This window comes from Pipistrellus kuhlii, unplaced genomic scaffold (assembly GCF_014108245.1).
Source record: "Pipistrellus kuhlii isolate mPipKuh1 unplaced genomic scaffold, mPipKuh1.p scaffold_m20_p_42, whole genome shotgun sequence".
NCBI lineage: Eukaryota > Metazoa > Chordata > Mammalia > Chiroptera > Vespertilionidae > Pipistrellus > Pipistrellus kuhlii.
Genome location: NW_023425543.1, coordinates 1,695,609 through 1,710,591, shown reverse-complemented (window position 1 = coordinate 1,710,591; position 14,983 = coordinate 1,695,609). Strand labels below are relative to the sequence as shown.

Below are 14,983 nucleotides of genomic sequence, written 5' to 3'. Positions count from 1 at the left end.
GATATTTTCCCATTGATTTTTAGAGAGAGTGGAAGGGAGGGAGAGAGGCACACAGAGAGAGATCAATGGGTTGCTTCCTTCATGGGCTCAGACTAGGGCTGAGGATCAGCCCACAACTGAGGTACATGCCCAATATCAGAATCGAACCCGCAACCCTTCCGTCTGAGGGCTGATGCTCTGTCTACTGAACCAAACCGGCTAGGGTGAAAGATTCTAAAATTTCACTTTTCTAAAAAAGCCAACCTTTATGCTTCCTGTATTCGTGGTGTTAAGTCATTGTTATATACTAGCCAAACAAATCTATGCTGATCCTTGAATTGTGGCAAAAGAAGGATTAGCGTGCTAACTCATATTTTCTCTCTTCTTATGGCTGCTTCCAGTGACCTTTTTGAGCTAAGTGTGCCTCTCCTCATTTTTAGACATCAAAAAAACACAACTTGAACTTGGTGGTTCAGTCCTTGGCCAAGGCCACTCAGTCAGTGCTCAAATCCCTCTCTCATCTTGACTGAGAGGCTCTCAAACCCAGTATCTCTCTGCTCTACCACATGAGAATTTCTGATAAGGACCAAAACATTAACCTATGACGGGAGGTTTATGCTTTAGAGGCCAGTGCTGCAAAATCATGGACGCCTGAGATGGCTCCCTAGGAATTTATTTTGTAAATTATATCGTGATGACAGATAAAGCTGGCTCTATACCAAAGCAACATTTTTGACATGCCAGGAAGAGGTATTTTGGAGTTGGAAGAGACTTGAATCACGTGACTTGTCCAAATTTCTCACCGCCAGAGCATGCTCAGATAAGCAGTGTGCATTTTAGGTAGCACTTCCTGGGTACATGAGCAGAGGTGCAAAATGCCTGAAGCCACAAGAGAAAGAACTTTTGACAGAAAGAGGGAAAACGGGCCGAAACCGGTATGGCTCAGTGGATAGAGAGTCGGCCTTTGGTCTGAAGGGTCCCGGGTTCGATTCTGGTCAAGGGCATGTACCTTGGTTGCGGGCACATTCCCGGTAGGGGGTGTGCAGGAGGCAGCTGATTGATGTTTCTCTCTCATTGATGTTTCTCACTCTCTATCCCTCTCTCTTCCTCTCTGTAAAAAAATAAATAAATAAAAAAAATATATATCAATTATATAAATCTATATATATATATATCAATTATATAAATCTATATATATATCAATTATATATATATATATATATATGGAAAACGGGAAGATACGGATTCTCAGTCTGGCTCTCTGGGTCCTACATCAGCTACTCAATGAGAAAACAATAGGATAGGAATCTTTGTCTCCTAAAGGGGCTGTAGGATTAAACGTTAGCCTGGCCGTGATTACTCCTCCCAGGGATTCTAGGTCCTTATTGGGGCCGCGGGTGAGCGATCATCGGAGCGCACCCCGCACCCCGGCTGGTGGCCTGCCCCGCCCACGTGGGGCCGCGGCCCGTCGAATGGCTCCGTGCAACGTGTTGGCAGCGGCGGCGGCGCGGGCTCTTCCGGGCGCCGCAGTTTCCTGCCAAACACCCGCGCAGCCGCCTGGGCAGCGGGAGCCTCGGGTGCAGCGTGCAGGGTGCAGGGTGCAGAGGCCTCCTCAGCGCGGGTGCGGGAGCCCTGCCCCGCCCGCACCATGCACGCCGCGCAGCTCCTGCTGCTGCTGCTGCCGCCGCTGCTGCTCGTGCTCCTGGCCGCGCCCGCCTCCCCGGTGATCGCGGGCCCGCAGCCCCAGCATCAGCCTCCCGGCTCCCGCTCTGTGAACGCCACCCGCCCCGGGGCTGCTGCGGAGGCGACGGTGACCGGCGGCGGCAGCTCCAACAGCAGCGGCGACGCCCTGGTGACCCGCCTCTCCAGCCTGCTCCGCGACCTGCCCACGCTGAAGGCGGCCGTGATCGTGGCGTGCGCCTTCAGCGCCTTCCTCATCGCCTGCCTGCTGCTGCGCGTCTTCAGGTGCGTCCCCGTCGCCCCCTTTTCCTTCTTGCCCCACTTGCGGGTCCCCCCTGCACCGCCTGCCCCGGCCGTGACCGTGACCGCGCCACCTGCGCGCACAGGTGCTCTGAATGCGGGCTCGGCTCCCCCTTGGCTCCTACCCGGCTCCCTGCGCCTGTTGCCCTGGTAACATTTTAGGAAATGTCTCCTCTCTTTACTATATGCATATAACATAAATATTGACTTCCCTTGAGCTCCCTGTGAATGCAGAGCACCGACAACAGCGCTCCGGTTTTGTGTTTATTTTTATATATATATATATTATTGATTTTTATACAGAGGGGAAGGGAGAGGGATAGACAGAAATATCCACGAGAGAGAATCATCCATCAGCTGCCTCTTGCACACCCCCACTGGGGATGTGCCTGCAACCAAGGTACATGCCCCTGACCAGAATCGAACCCAGGACCTTCCAGTCCGCAGGCTGATGCTCTATCCACTGAGCCACACCGGTTTCGGCTATTTATTTATTTATTAAAAAAAAAAATATATATATATTAGGCTGCCTCCTGAACATCCCCCTACTAGGGTATTGACCCTGCCACCCACGCATGTTCTCTTGGCTAAAATCAAACCTGGGACCCTTCAGTCCACAGACCAAATGCTCTCTATCCACTGGGCAAAACCAGCGAGGGTGAAGAAAAGGTTTGATATGATTTCAATCCTCTTGAACTTGTAAAGACTATTTTGTGTTCTAACATATGTTCTATCTTTGGGAATGTTTCATGTGCACTTGAGAAGAATATATATTCTGTAGCTTTGGGGTAAAATCTTCTGTAAATATCAATTAAATCATATATATATATATATATATATATATATATATATATATATATAATTGATTTTTTAACAGAGAGGAAGGGAGAGGGATAGTTAGAAACATCGATGAGAGAGAAACATCGACCAGCTGCCTCCTGCACACCCCCCACCGGGGATGTGCTTGCAACCAAGGCACATGCCCTTGACCAGAATCGAACCTGGGACCCCTCAGTCCACAGGCCGACGCTCCATCCACTGAGCCAAACCGGTTTCGGCAGCGCTCCGGTGTTTGATAACCTCACCCGGAATTTATTTTTATACTCGTTTCCCAGATAAGGATACATTCTCCTGCCAGGGGGTGGAGGTAGGATTCGCACCCGGGTCTGTCTGACTTCAATCTTCCGTCCTGTCCTTCCTCTGAGGCTCCCGCACCCCCAATCTGCCTTTTTTTTTTTCTTTGCCTTCCTTGTGTCGCTGAAGGGAACAGTATCGAGCATATGGGGATGTCTGCAGGAGGCCTGTTGGGGGTGCGCTTTGCGCCCCAAGGATGCCTGGTGACTCCTGGTGGCCTCGTTGCTTTCCGTTAGGGGGGAATATGGACAGCTCTGCTGTGCTCCTACCTGACTGAGCTGGTTCGGATCCCATGGGCATAAGGGATCTTGGGGAGGCTTTTGTAGGTTGCTCAAGTTCAAGGAGAAAGTATCTGGGGAGTTGGGAAGGAGGTCCAGGTGCCTGGAGTAGGGAGATGGAGAAGGCAGCAGGCATATTTGGAGGCAAGGGGCATATTTCTCCCCAATGCCTGGGAAACCCTGTCTTTGAAGGAAAGGAAGCAAATATGTCCTTTATTGCGTGTGTGTGTGTGTGTGTGTGTGTGTGTTTGTGTGTGTGTGTAATGTGGGTGTGTATGTGTGAGTATCATTACTCACGGCCAGCCCCTCCCCTCCCAAGTGTACACTGCCTGCTGGCTGTTTGATCAGCTGTTGGCGGTCTGGAGCCAGGGGCTGGCTCTCCCCACGGGAGCATTTTCAGCGGCAGGAGCAGAAACCAGACCCGGAGGAGGGGGTTACTATAGGTTTGCAGTTGTGGTGTGACTTGGAGTCAAGGTGTTTCCTTGTAAGATTACGTGGCAGTGACCTGAGAAAATGGAGGACCCAAAACCGGTTTGGCTCAGTGGGTAGAGCGTCGGCCTGCGGACTGAAGGGTCCCAGATTCGATTCTGGCCAAGGGCATGTACATTGGTTGTGGGCACATCCCCGGTGGGGGCGGGGGGGTTTGCAAGAGGCAGCTGATCGATGATTCTCTCATCGACGTTTCTCTCTATCCCTCTCTCTCTCTAAAAAAAAATCAATAAAATATAAAACAAACAAACAAACAAACAAACAAACGGAAGCCAGTGCGTCTTGCGGGCCACCAGCCCTCCCGAGCCTCCTCTCTGTCATTTGCTCCTTTTCCTACACTCCACGGTGCTGGCTTGTGCGTTTCCGCTCCTGGGCCGGCCGTTTCTGCTTCATACCTGCCGAGACCGCACACAGCCTACGAGGCCCTGCCCCCTGGTTCTTCCCAGTGTTCCTGATGTCCACGTGAGGCCCTGGCTTCCTTTTCTGGCCTCCCCCAGTCTTAGCCGTCGTGCAGCCCCCATACAACCCTTCTCCTGCTGGGCTGGGTGGCTGGGCGTAGCGTCCAGCTCCCATACTCAGAGACAGCCCAGGGTCTCCATTGCCCTCCGGCCTGGCACCTGGCGATGCTCCCTCAGCCTGATTCCCCGATGGTTCAGGTGGCGTGAACGTCCATGCCTAGAGCAGCCCCGGGCCTGGAGGTTGGAGACGTTTAGCTGAAAACGGGCCTCTGAGCCCGCAAGGCGGCGGTGAACTCTTCCAGAAGGCATCTGAACTATTTTGCCAGTCTGCTCCCAGGAGCAGAGCGGGAGAGAGAAGCAGGCAGCATGCTGCCAGATGTGAGGGCCCCGAGCAGGAGCTTGGGAGGGAGGGCGGCTTAGGCCCTGGCCGGGGGATGGGTCCTCACTGGCTTGGGTGCGGAGTGTGGGGAGGAGCTTCTGGCTCCACAGAGAAGCCAGTGATGGACATGACCTGCCTCCTCTTCCCGAGAAGGGAGTCTTGGGGTGAGGTCCCAGGTGGAGAGACAGGATGGAGACAGGAACCCATGGCATTGGCAGCTGGGAAGGGCCCGGATGCTACCCAGTCCCCATGGGCTCCTTGGCACAGAGGAAGTTGTATCTCCTTGCCGAAACCGGTTTGGCTCATTGGATAGAGCGTCGCGGCCTGCGGACTGAAAGGTCCCGGGTTCGATTCCGGTCAAGGGCACGGACCTTGGTTGCGGGCACATCCCCAGTAGGGGCTGTGCAAGAGGCAGCTGATCGATGATTCTCTCTCATCGATGTATATTCTTTACAGAGAGTAGGAGAGAGTGATAGAGAGCTAGAAACGTTGACAAGAGAGAAACATCGACCAGCTGCCTCCTGCACACCCCCTACTGGGGATGTGCCCGCAACCAAGGTCCATGCCCTTGACCGGAATCGAACCTGGGACCTTTCAGTCCGCAGACCGACGCTCTACCACTGAGCCAAACCGGTTTCATCATCGATGTATATTCTTAATGTCTTATTTCACTGGGGGTTCTCCAGAGGTGGCCTGTAGCCTCAGGCCTGCGTGTCCTGCCCCTCTTCCTGGAGTCCCCCTGGCCAGCTCCTCACTGTCTGCCCTCCTGCGTTGCTTCCTGCAAGATCCTCCCCTGCCAGGGCCCACCAGTGCCCCCCAGTGCACACTGGGAATTGGAGTTTCCCTCGGAGTCAGGAGGGTCACAGGAGGCCGAGGGCTCCAACGGCAGACCTGGGCCTGCATCGTTTGTCTCTCTGACACCTACTGTGGCTCCCGGCACAAGCTGCCATCCCATAAAGATATTTTTAGCAAATGAATGTTGACCTTCTAAGGGGTTTACATTTGCCGATGCTTCTCAGAATGTCCTTGCTAACTAGCTGCATGGCTGGTGATGGGAACCTGGGAAGTAGGAATGCGTTTGAACGGTGGGCCCTTCCTTTTCGTAAGGATGCAGATAAGGGAGGAAGGGCGTAGAGTTTTTGCGTATAAAGTGGCAGTCCCGGCCCGTTTGTCTGTTTTCCCTGAAGGAGCCACTTTGCCAGACAACAGGAAAAATGTGGATCCGAGGAAACTGTTAAAATTAGAAGCAAAGAATGTGTCTTGCAGAGGGCGAAAAAACAAAACAAAAAAACCCGTTAACCAAGCAATTCCATTCCTAAGGCGCACACATTTTTCACTGTGATACAGAGTCTTTGCTAATTTATTTTATGTTATTATTATTTTCAAATATAGATAGATTTTATTGATTTTTTTTTTTTTTTTTTTTACAGAGAGAAAGGGAGAGTGATAGAAAGTTAGAAACATCGATGAGAGAGAAACATCGGTTTAGCTGTCTCCTGCACACCCCCTTTTGGGGATGTGCCTGCAACCAAGGTACCTGCCCTTGACTGGAATCGAACCTGAGACCCTTGATTCCGCAGGTCGGCGCTCTATCCACTGAGCCAATCTGGTTAGGGCATCTTTGTTAATTTATTAAATTTATTAATTAGGAGCGGAAGCAAGGATACATGGGCAATGGGATTCAGAGCAGCTGTGTTTGATGGCCAAAGGTTTAAATAGACCTACGTTTGCAGCAATTAGGCATTGGTTAAAGAAATCATGATAATCCTGCCGAAACTGGTTTGGCTCAGTGGTAGAGCGTCGGTCTGGGGACTGAAAGGTCCCAGGTTCGATTCCGGTCAAGGGCATGTACCTTGGTTGCAGGCACATCCCCGGTAGGGGGTGTGCAAGAGGCAGCTGGTCGATGTTTCTCTCTCACCGACGTTTCTAGCTCTCTATCTCTATACCTCTGTCTTCCTCTCTGTAAAAAATCAATAAAATATATTTAAAAAAAGAAGAAAAAAAAAGAAATCATGGTAATCCTTACACGGGAATACTATATGGCTGTTAAAAATGATGGTGTTGCTACAATACTATATATTGCTGAATGGAACAGGTTATAAACCACATGTTTGTTTAAATAAATTACGTATGTGAATGTATGTGTATGCATGGTACATCATCAATCAGCTGCCTCTTGCACACCCCCTACTGGGGATGTGCCCGCAACCAAGGTCCGTGCCCTTGACCGGAATCGAACCCGGGACCTTTCAGTCCGCACGCCGACGCTCTATCCACTGAGCCAAACCGGTTTCGGCTGCACAGCGATTTTAACAGGTAGCTGAGAACACTTAAACATGGGGAGTCTCCTGCTTTTCTTGACAAGTGGAAATATTTGGAAACACTGGGCCTCTCTTTCTGCCCCATGTGACAGTCAGGTGCGGAAGCTGGGTTTGTGAGCTCCGCCCTTGGTATCTCCTGGCCTCCAGGACAGGGAGTTGGCTGCCAGATGGCCACCGTCACCGTGTTTGTCCTAATGTTTATGCCACACCAGGCCTGCTCCCACTGGTTTCTGTGCTTATGGGGCTCTGGGGTTTGTGGGAGTCATTTTGTTTGAGTGGGTGCTGGTGCTAGAGCAGAGGGGCCCCAGCTGGTGTGGAGGGGAAGCTCAGGGCAGGGGGAGAAGAGGGGTGGTGACGCTGCTGGGGGCATCTAGAAGGTCACCGACAGACACCTGCGTTCAGGGAGGCTTGGCTGGAGCCGTGTTGGATAGAGGTCGGAGTGAGTGACTTGCTCAGAGGAACCGAAACAAGGGAAATTGCAGAGCCGAGATCTGAACCCCCATCTCTGTGGATCTGACCCCCGCACTCCCCAGGCTGAACTTGCAGTCACCACCCTGATGGGCCTGTTTGGTTTTGTGTCTCTCTGCGGGGAGGGCGAGGAAGGACGGCCTCTCTCTCGCCGGCTGGCCAGCTGAGCGCCGCTCCCCCCCGCCTCTGTCCCTCTGTCCATGTGGACGGCGCCTGCCAGCGGGCCCTGGGAACCTGCTGCTCACCAGCTGCGGAGCGGGCCTCTGAGTAAACAGCCCCCTGGCATGAGGATCGCGTTTCAGAATGAAAGAATGCTGGGCTTCTCCCCTGACCTGTTGGAAATGTGTGTTTTGGCTCCGGCGGTGGAGGGACCCTTTGTCTCTTGTATAGAATCTCGCTGGCCGGGGCCCGTTCCTGGGAAGGCAGTGAGGACTCTCACTGCGAACCGCCAGCTGCCACCCCTTTGTGGAGACCTCCTGGGGCAATGAGACCTTGCTCCAGGGGAGGAGAGTGGTGGCAAGGGGCCATATCAACTCTATTTGAGAAGGCAGGCCCTAGCCGGTGTGGCCCAGTGGATAGAGCGTCAGCCTGTGGACTGAAGGGTCCCGGGTTTGATTCTGGACAAGGGCACATGCACGGGTTGTGGGCTCGATCCCCAGTAGGGGGTGTGCAGGAGGCAGCCGATCAGTGATTCTCTGTCATCATTGGTTATTTCTCTCTCTTTCTCCCTCCCTCTTCCTCTCTGAAATCAATATAAATGTATTTTATTTATTTATTTATTTATTTATTTATTTTTTAAAAATACATTTTATTGATTTTTTTTTTTTTTTTTTTACAGAGAGGAAGAGAGAAGGATAGAGAGTTAGAAACATCGATGAGAGAGAATCATCGACCAGCTGCCTCTTGCACACCCCCAACGGGGGATGTGCCCGCAACCAAGGCACATGCCCTTGACCGGAATTGAACCCGGGACCCTTCAGTCCGCAGGCCGACGCTCTATCCACTGAGCCACACCTGTTTCGGCCTCACTGAACATTTTGATCTTTTGTGCATCATGGATTTCCTATTATTCCTCCTGGTTCCCGGGTTTTTCCAGTGCTCAGGGCAGCTATCATCATCTCTGTCCTGGGGGTGAGGACCTCAAGTTTCATTGACAGTGCAGGAGCCAGGATATCTATCCTCCAGGTCCCGGGACCCAGGCGGGGACAGCGCGTGGTTAGCCTCGGGGGATGGCGGGGTCCTCAGCGACGCCCCTCTCTCCCAGGTCCGGGAAGAGGCTGAAGAAGACCCGAAAGTATGACATCATCACCACCCCGGCCGAGCGTGTGGAAATGGCCCCGCTGAATGAAGAGGATGACGAGGACGAAGACTCCACAGTATTTGACATCAAGTACAGGTGCGGGGGTGGGGGTGGGCAGGGGGGTGGGGATGACACAGCAGCTGCTCTCGGCTCCCGGGCTTGGGCGGTGAGAGGGTTCATCTTTGAGGTTCTGATCAATGTTACTCAGTCTCTGGGTCTGTTCTTTTTTTTTTTTTTAATACATTTTATTGATTTTGTACAGATAGGAAGGGAGAGAGATAGAGAGCCAGAAACATCGATGAGAGAGAGTCATTGATCAGCTGCCTCCTGCACAACCCCCCACCGGGGATATGCCCGCAACCAAGGTACATGCCCTTGACCAGAATCGAACCCGGGACCCTTCAGTCCCCAAGCCGACGCTCCATCCATTAAGCCAAACCGGTTTCGGCTCTGGGTCTGTTCTTATTTATCAGTCTATATGCCGTTTATTATATTCCACAAATGAGTGAGATCATGTGATGTTTATCTTTCTCTGCCTGGCTTATTTCACTTAGCATAATGTTTTTGTTTTTTTTTTTAATTTTTTTTTTATATATATATATTTTGTTGATTTTTTTTTTCTACCACTGAGCCAAACTGGTTTTGGCTGGAAGTTTCATTTTATTTGAAGAACAAACTTCAGCTTCTTGGATCCTCTTTAACATATTGCCATTTTCAGTTGGTTTCTGCTTCTCTTCCTTAAGCTTTCTTTGGGTGTGTTCTGTTCTTTTCCCCATAACTTCTGTTGAATGTTTAGTCATTTCATTCTCAGTCTTTCCTGGAATGTTTATTCTGTAACTTTATCTACTTTAGCTACCTCCCACAGGCTTTCCTTATCATGGCTGGTGCCTCCCTAGTGTGTTGGGAAGAAGTGGACTTCCATCGAGTTCACATTTGAACAGTGGTCGGCAAACTGTGGCTCGCGAGCCACATGCGGCTCTTTGGCCCCTTGAGTGTGGCTCTTGCACAAAATACCATGACCTGGGCAAGTTTGTGTTGAAGAAGTGGCGTTAGAAGACGTTTCAGTTTAAAAAATGTGGCTCTCCAAAGACATTTCAATTGTTGTCCTGTTGACATTTGGCTCTGTGGACTCACAAGTTTGCCGACTGCTGCATTAGAAGTCTGTGCTGTTCATGTTTGAAGTAATATCCAGATGTCAGTGAATTTGAAGGGAACCACTTAGACACAAGACGGCTCTTGTCCTCGGGCTCAAAGACAACTGACCATTTAGAGAGACTGCTTAGCCGAAACCGGTTTGTCTCAGTGGTAGAGCGTCAGTCTGCAGAATAAAAGGTCCCGGGTTCGATTCCGGTCAACCCTGGTTGCGGGCACATCCCCAGTGGGGGGTGTGCAAGAGGCAGCTGATCGATGTTTCTCTCTCATCGATGTTTCTAGCTCTCTCTCTCTCTCCCTTTCTCTCTGTAAAAAATCAATAAAAAAAAAAGAGAGACTGCTTTAGAGACTTTCCTTATCACAGTTGTAGTCTGTGGTATAGCTATTCCAGATAAGAAAAAGAGGAAGTAAAATTACCCGTAATCCCACTGCTTTGCAACAACCACTAGAGTGTGTGTGAGTACGTACGTGGAATTTTCTTTTCTATAGAAATAGGACCATGTGACATACACTGTTCTGGAACATCTTTCGTCTGAACAGCAGGCACATCATGAACAACTTTCCAGGGCAATGTGTTTGAAAAGAACACGAGTTTCAGGGGCAGTTTTATTTATTTTTTTAAAATATTTATTTATTTATTGAATATATTTTATTGATTTTACACAGAGAGGAATTGAGAGGGATAGAGAGTTAGAAACGTCGATGAGAGAGATACATCCACCAGCTGCCTCTTGCACACCCCCTACCGGGGATGTGCCCTCAACCAAGGTACATGCCCTTGACCGGAATCGAACCCGGGACCTTTTAGTCCGCAGGTCGACGCTCTATCCACTGAGCCAAACCGGTTTCGGCTCAGGGGCAGTTTTATGTTCAGTTTAGTGTTTTTGAGAGTGTCCTTGTGATCATCTGTTCACAGTTCTTGTCTCTCTCTCTCTGGGAAATGGTACATTTAAATCGGATGTGGCTGGATCGTAACCTTGGGTGATTTCATGAGTGAGTGCGGAGAGGGAAGTCATGTTTTTGGTGCCAGGCCGGTCAGGCGGTACCTGGCTCTTGCTATTATTCGTGTGTAGTCCTGATGCTATCTCGAGACTCAGCCAGGCAGGAAATGGAGAGAAAGGCAGGCAGGCGAGGCTGCAGCAGCCTTTTTTAGGCTCCCATCCCTGGGATGTTATACTCCATGAGCTAAGGCCTCCAAAGTGCAGGGCCAGAGTGCTGCTGGTGGTAGGGGGACCTGTAAAAATGAGATTCCAACTTAAATGAGATTCTGTACTTAAAAAGACTAATTAAGCTCAGTTGGTGTGGCCCAGTGTTTGAGCGTCAACCTATGAACCAGGAGGTCACGGCTTGATTCATTAGTCAACAGGATAACGATTGAAATTTCTTTGGAGAGCCAATTTTTTTAAAACTTCTTTCAATGCCACTTCTTCAAAATAGACTCGCCCAGGCTGTGGTATTTTGTGGAAGAGCCACACTCAAGGGGCCAAAGAGCCACATGTGGCTTGTGAGCCATAGTTTGCTGACCACTGGGTTAGGCCTATATGCCTTACCCCCTTACCCCCACCTTCCCTTACCTTCTTGGCAATTTTGTTTAAAAAGCAATATTGGCACTTGGGGGGCAGTTCTCCAGCTATGGTACTGCACATCTTAAAACCACTTGAGCTTTATGTCTGTAAGGAGCAAGCCTATGCAAACAGGAAGTCTGTGTGGCAATGAAATTTACTACTGAGTCTGACTTATTCAGTTTTGCCTACATTCACAAGCAGTTTATAGGGCTGCCTAAGAATCTAGATTCGTAAAAAAAAAAAAAAAAAAAAAGAACGAAAGAAAAACCAGCATTTATATCTTTTGCTGAGCTCTGGCATAAACAGCTCTAGAAGTACTAGGAAGGAGGTATACAAAGAGAAAAGAGGTTGTGGGCTAGGGGGTCCGTGCTGAGCTGGGATCAGAGGGAAGGGGAGCACTTACTTGGAGGAATGCAGCTCGCCTTGCAGACAGCAGCACATGCAAAGGCCCTGTGGTTGGGGAGCGAGACTACAGGATGGAGACTGTGAAGAGAGGAGTCAGAATGGGTCTGGGGCTCTGCAGGAAGGCACTGACTCACTCTTCCTCTTCTTTTAGGTAAAACCTGTTTTCCGGCGTGCTGGCATCCTGTGGAAAGTTGGTCAGCTGCACCCGGGCGGGAAGGATCCGGAAAGCCGTCTTGTCTGAGATGTTGAAAGCAGAAACGTTATTTATGAAACTCGGGCACATTGGTGTGTGTCGAATGCCTGCTCAGAATGTCACCACGGGAAAACTGTCTCTCCCGTCATCTGGACGCCACTTTAAAATGTTGCTCCTTCTTCCTCCTTCTGCCTTGCCAAGGGGCACGGGGCCGAAACACGGTGACTTAAAGCAACTGTCGACGACAGTGAGAGAGGTCAGAAGCTATGAAGAACCTCAAGAAGGATCTCCATCTGTGTAGTGACATGCTGCCCTGACATGCTGCTCTCCTAGATCTGTGACGTTCGGGACGTCTCGCCCTTTGGACTTCTGGGTTGGGTCAGGTTCTGGCCTTCTGTTGGGAATGGCCGTGTGAAAGGTCAGAGGGCAAGTCCTTGGAGCGGGTCAGCCCGTAGCAGAAGTGTATCTTAGCACATGTTTGTGGCTCTCTTTTCTTTTTCTTCTTTTGTTTAAAGGGTTCAGCAGAACTGGGCATGCCTAGTGCATAAAGGATTTTGAATATCAGGGAGAAAAAATATATGTGCGTATGTGTGTACCTCTAAAATAATTTCTTTTTTCTTTTTAATAATTGCTTGTCCGAAGGAAAAAGAATGCACAAGAGGCAGGCTTCGGTTAGTGACATCCCGTGTGTCTCTGCCCTGTCATAGTTCTTACAGTGTCGGTCTTAGACAACTCATTTTAAAGTTTCACTGTGGGTCACTCAAACGCATGGGTGGTTTGGTTGGCCAAAAAAAGCTGGACTAGGAAACCCACTGACTCAGGGGGTGCCACGGGAGTGGGTCAGGGGTCCGGGTGGCTTCTGGAAGCAGGGACGTGGGTTGACTTCTCTCAGGTTGATCGGGGTTCCCCCATTTCACTGTTTCCCAGGGTGTCTGCTCCTGCTAAAATCCACTGGCAGTGCTTGTGGGACCCCGGGATTCTGTTCTCCCTGCAAAAGTGTTTTGTACTTTTTTTTTTTTAATTTAAAAAAAGCTCTTTTCTGGCTTCCTACAGGGTTTGTGCATTTGCCTGTTAATTGTCTGCCTTGGATGAAAACTCTAGCCTTTCCCAGCTCAGCCCTTTTTTTTTTTTTTTCCAGATTCTTCAGTTTCCAGAACCTAAGCTCTGGCCTTGTACAGAAGGCACATCAGCCTCTGAAGGGAAGGGGGGGACCCGTGGGGAATCCGCTGTGGGAAGAGCACTTACAGAATGGAACGCACCAAGCCTGCCCCTCCCTGATTTTATTTCCTTTGTTGACTTCTCTTTTCCGTTTTTTTTTTTTTTTTTTTTTTTTTTTTTCCTGTCCTGTTTGCCAGAGGGGGTGGGCCTGCTTTATCTTCCTGGGCCAGACGTGGTGACTAAATGGCAGCTGTGCGCCCTCTGACCTTTGACCTTTGAACTGGAACTGCTGCTCACACTTGCCTTTTCCAAGAGCCCCGCACAATGGCCTGCGGGGAAGCCGGGTCCTCTGCCTTACACGTAAAGACCGGCTCAGGCTGCCCGGTGCTCACTGCGTCGGAGAATGACCTTCCAAATTATGGAGCTTCTGCGCTAACAGGCTCTTAGATCAAACAAACAAGCAAAAAGAACAACAAAAAAACCTGGCATGAACCATGAGTGCATTGGTTTGGATGTTTTTGAGATGCCTTTTGGTGACCAGGGATGAGGGCACAAGACTGGAAGGGGAGGGGGTGGGGCCCAGGTGGGACGTGCCTGGACCCTGGTGGTTTAGAGAAAAGCTTAGAAATGAAATGGTCCTTGGAGAGGGCCAGGGGTGGGGGTGCGGGGAAGACAAGCTATTATTCCACGTACATTTTCAGGTCTATCTAAATCATTTCCCAAGCCCCAGCTGGTTTGGCTCAGTGGATAGAGCATCAGCCTGCAGACTGAAGGGTCCTGGGTTTGACTCCGGTCAAGGGCACATGCACATGCCCAGGTAGTGGGCTCAAGGCATGCAGGAGGCAGCCCATCAATGATTCTCATCATTGATGTTTCTCTCTCTCTCTCTCCCTCTCTGAAATTAATAAAAAATATATATATATTTAAAAATAAAAAAATAAAACATTTCCTCTTTGGTTGGTAAATATTGAATCCTCATTGTTTTTGGAGAATCTTGGAGTATCTCCAAAGAATAAAGAACCAATTGTGTCAAAAACTGCTGGCTAAGGACTGCCTCCTACCTGGCTAGACTTAAGCTTTCTAGGGAGTGGGAATAGGTAAGATCAGGCTGTGTTTATGGGCAGTGAGCAAGCTCCAGAAAGAAAAGCTCACTGGCTACATTCTAACATGGGGTCCTTGGACATTAGGGAGAAGCTGGTGGGTGAGGCCTGTGTTACTCCCCCGACAAGGAGCTGCTCCTGCTCTCTGATATCTAAAGTGGCCCGAGGGTTCCTCCTGGTTTTTTAATTGTTTTTACAGTTGTTCTCTGTGCCTTTCTTCTCTTGATCTCTTGCCTTGTGGCTTGCTGTTTTTCTTTATAATGTTTTGTTTAGGTTCCTTTCTCTTTGTATATATATATATATATTTGGTAGGTTTATGTGTATCTTTATAGCACTCTGTTTTAAGCTGATTGATGTTTACATTTGAATATATTCTGTAAGGACTACATTTTTACTCCCCTGTACATGCTTTGTGTTATTAATGTCATATTTTAGATCTTTCTGGGTTGTGCATCTCCTAAGTACTTATTGTAGTTTGAGCTGAGCTTGATACTTTTTTCTTTTAACCATCGTAGTAGCTTTTTAAATGTGTGATTTGCTGTACTTATTGAATATTTGGCTGTGTCTGTGCGTTTGTTTCCCTCATGTTTTCTTATTTCTGGTTATGGCCTTTCCTTTTCTACT

At 49.6% G+C, this 14,983-nt stretch overlaps 1 protein-coding gene across 1 annotated transcript; it reads left to right on the top strand.

Moving 5' to 3' along the window:
• Nucleotides 1–1,413: 1,413 nt before the first annotated feature.
• On the top strand, nucleotides 1,414–13,111 carry FAM174B (family with sequence similarity 174 member B). Its single transcript, XM_036411818.2, has 3 exons — nucleotides 1,414–1,944; nucleotides 8,751–8,882; nucleotides 12,060–13,111. The coding sequence occupies exons 1-3, from the start codon at nucleotides 1,628–1,630 to the stop codon at nucleotides 12,061–12,063; spliced, it is 453 nt and encodes a 150-aa protein (XP_036267711.1). The 5' UTR covers nucleotides 1,414–1,627; the 3' UTR covers nucleotides 12,064–13,111.
• Nucleotides 13,112–14,983: the final 1,872 nt, after the last annotated feature.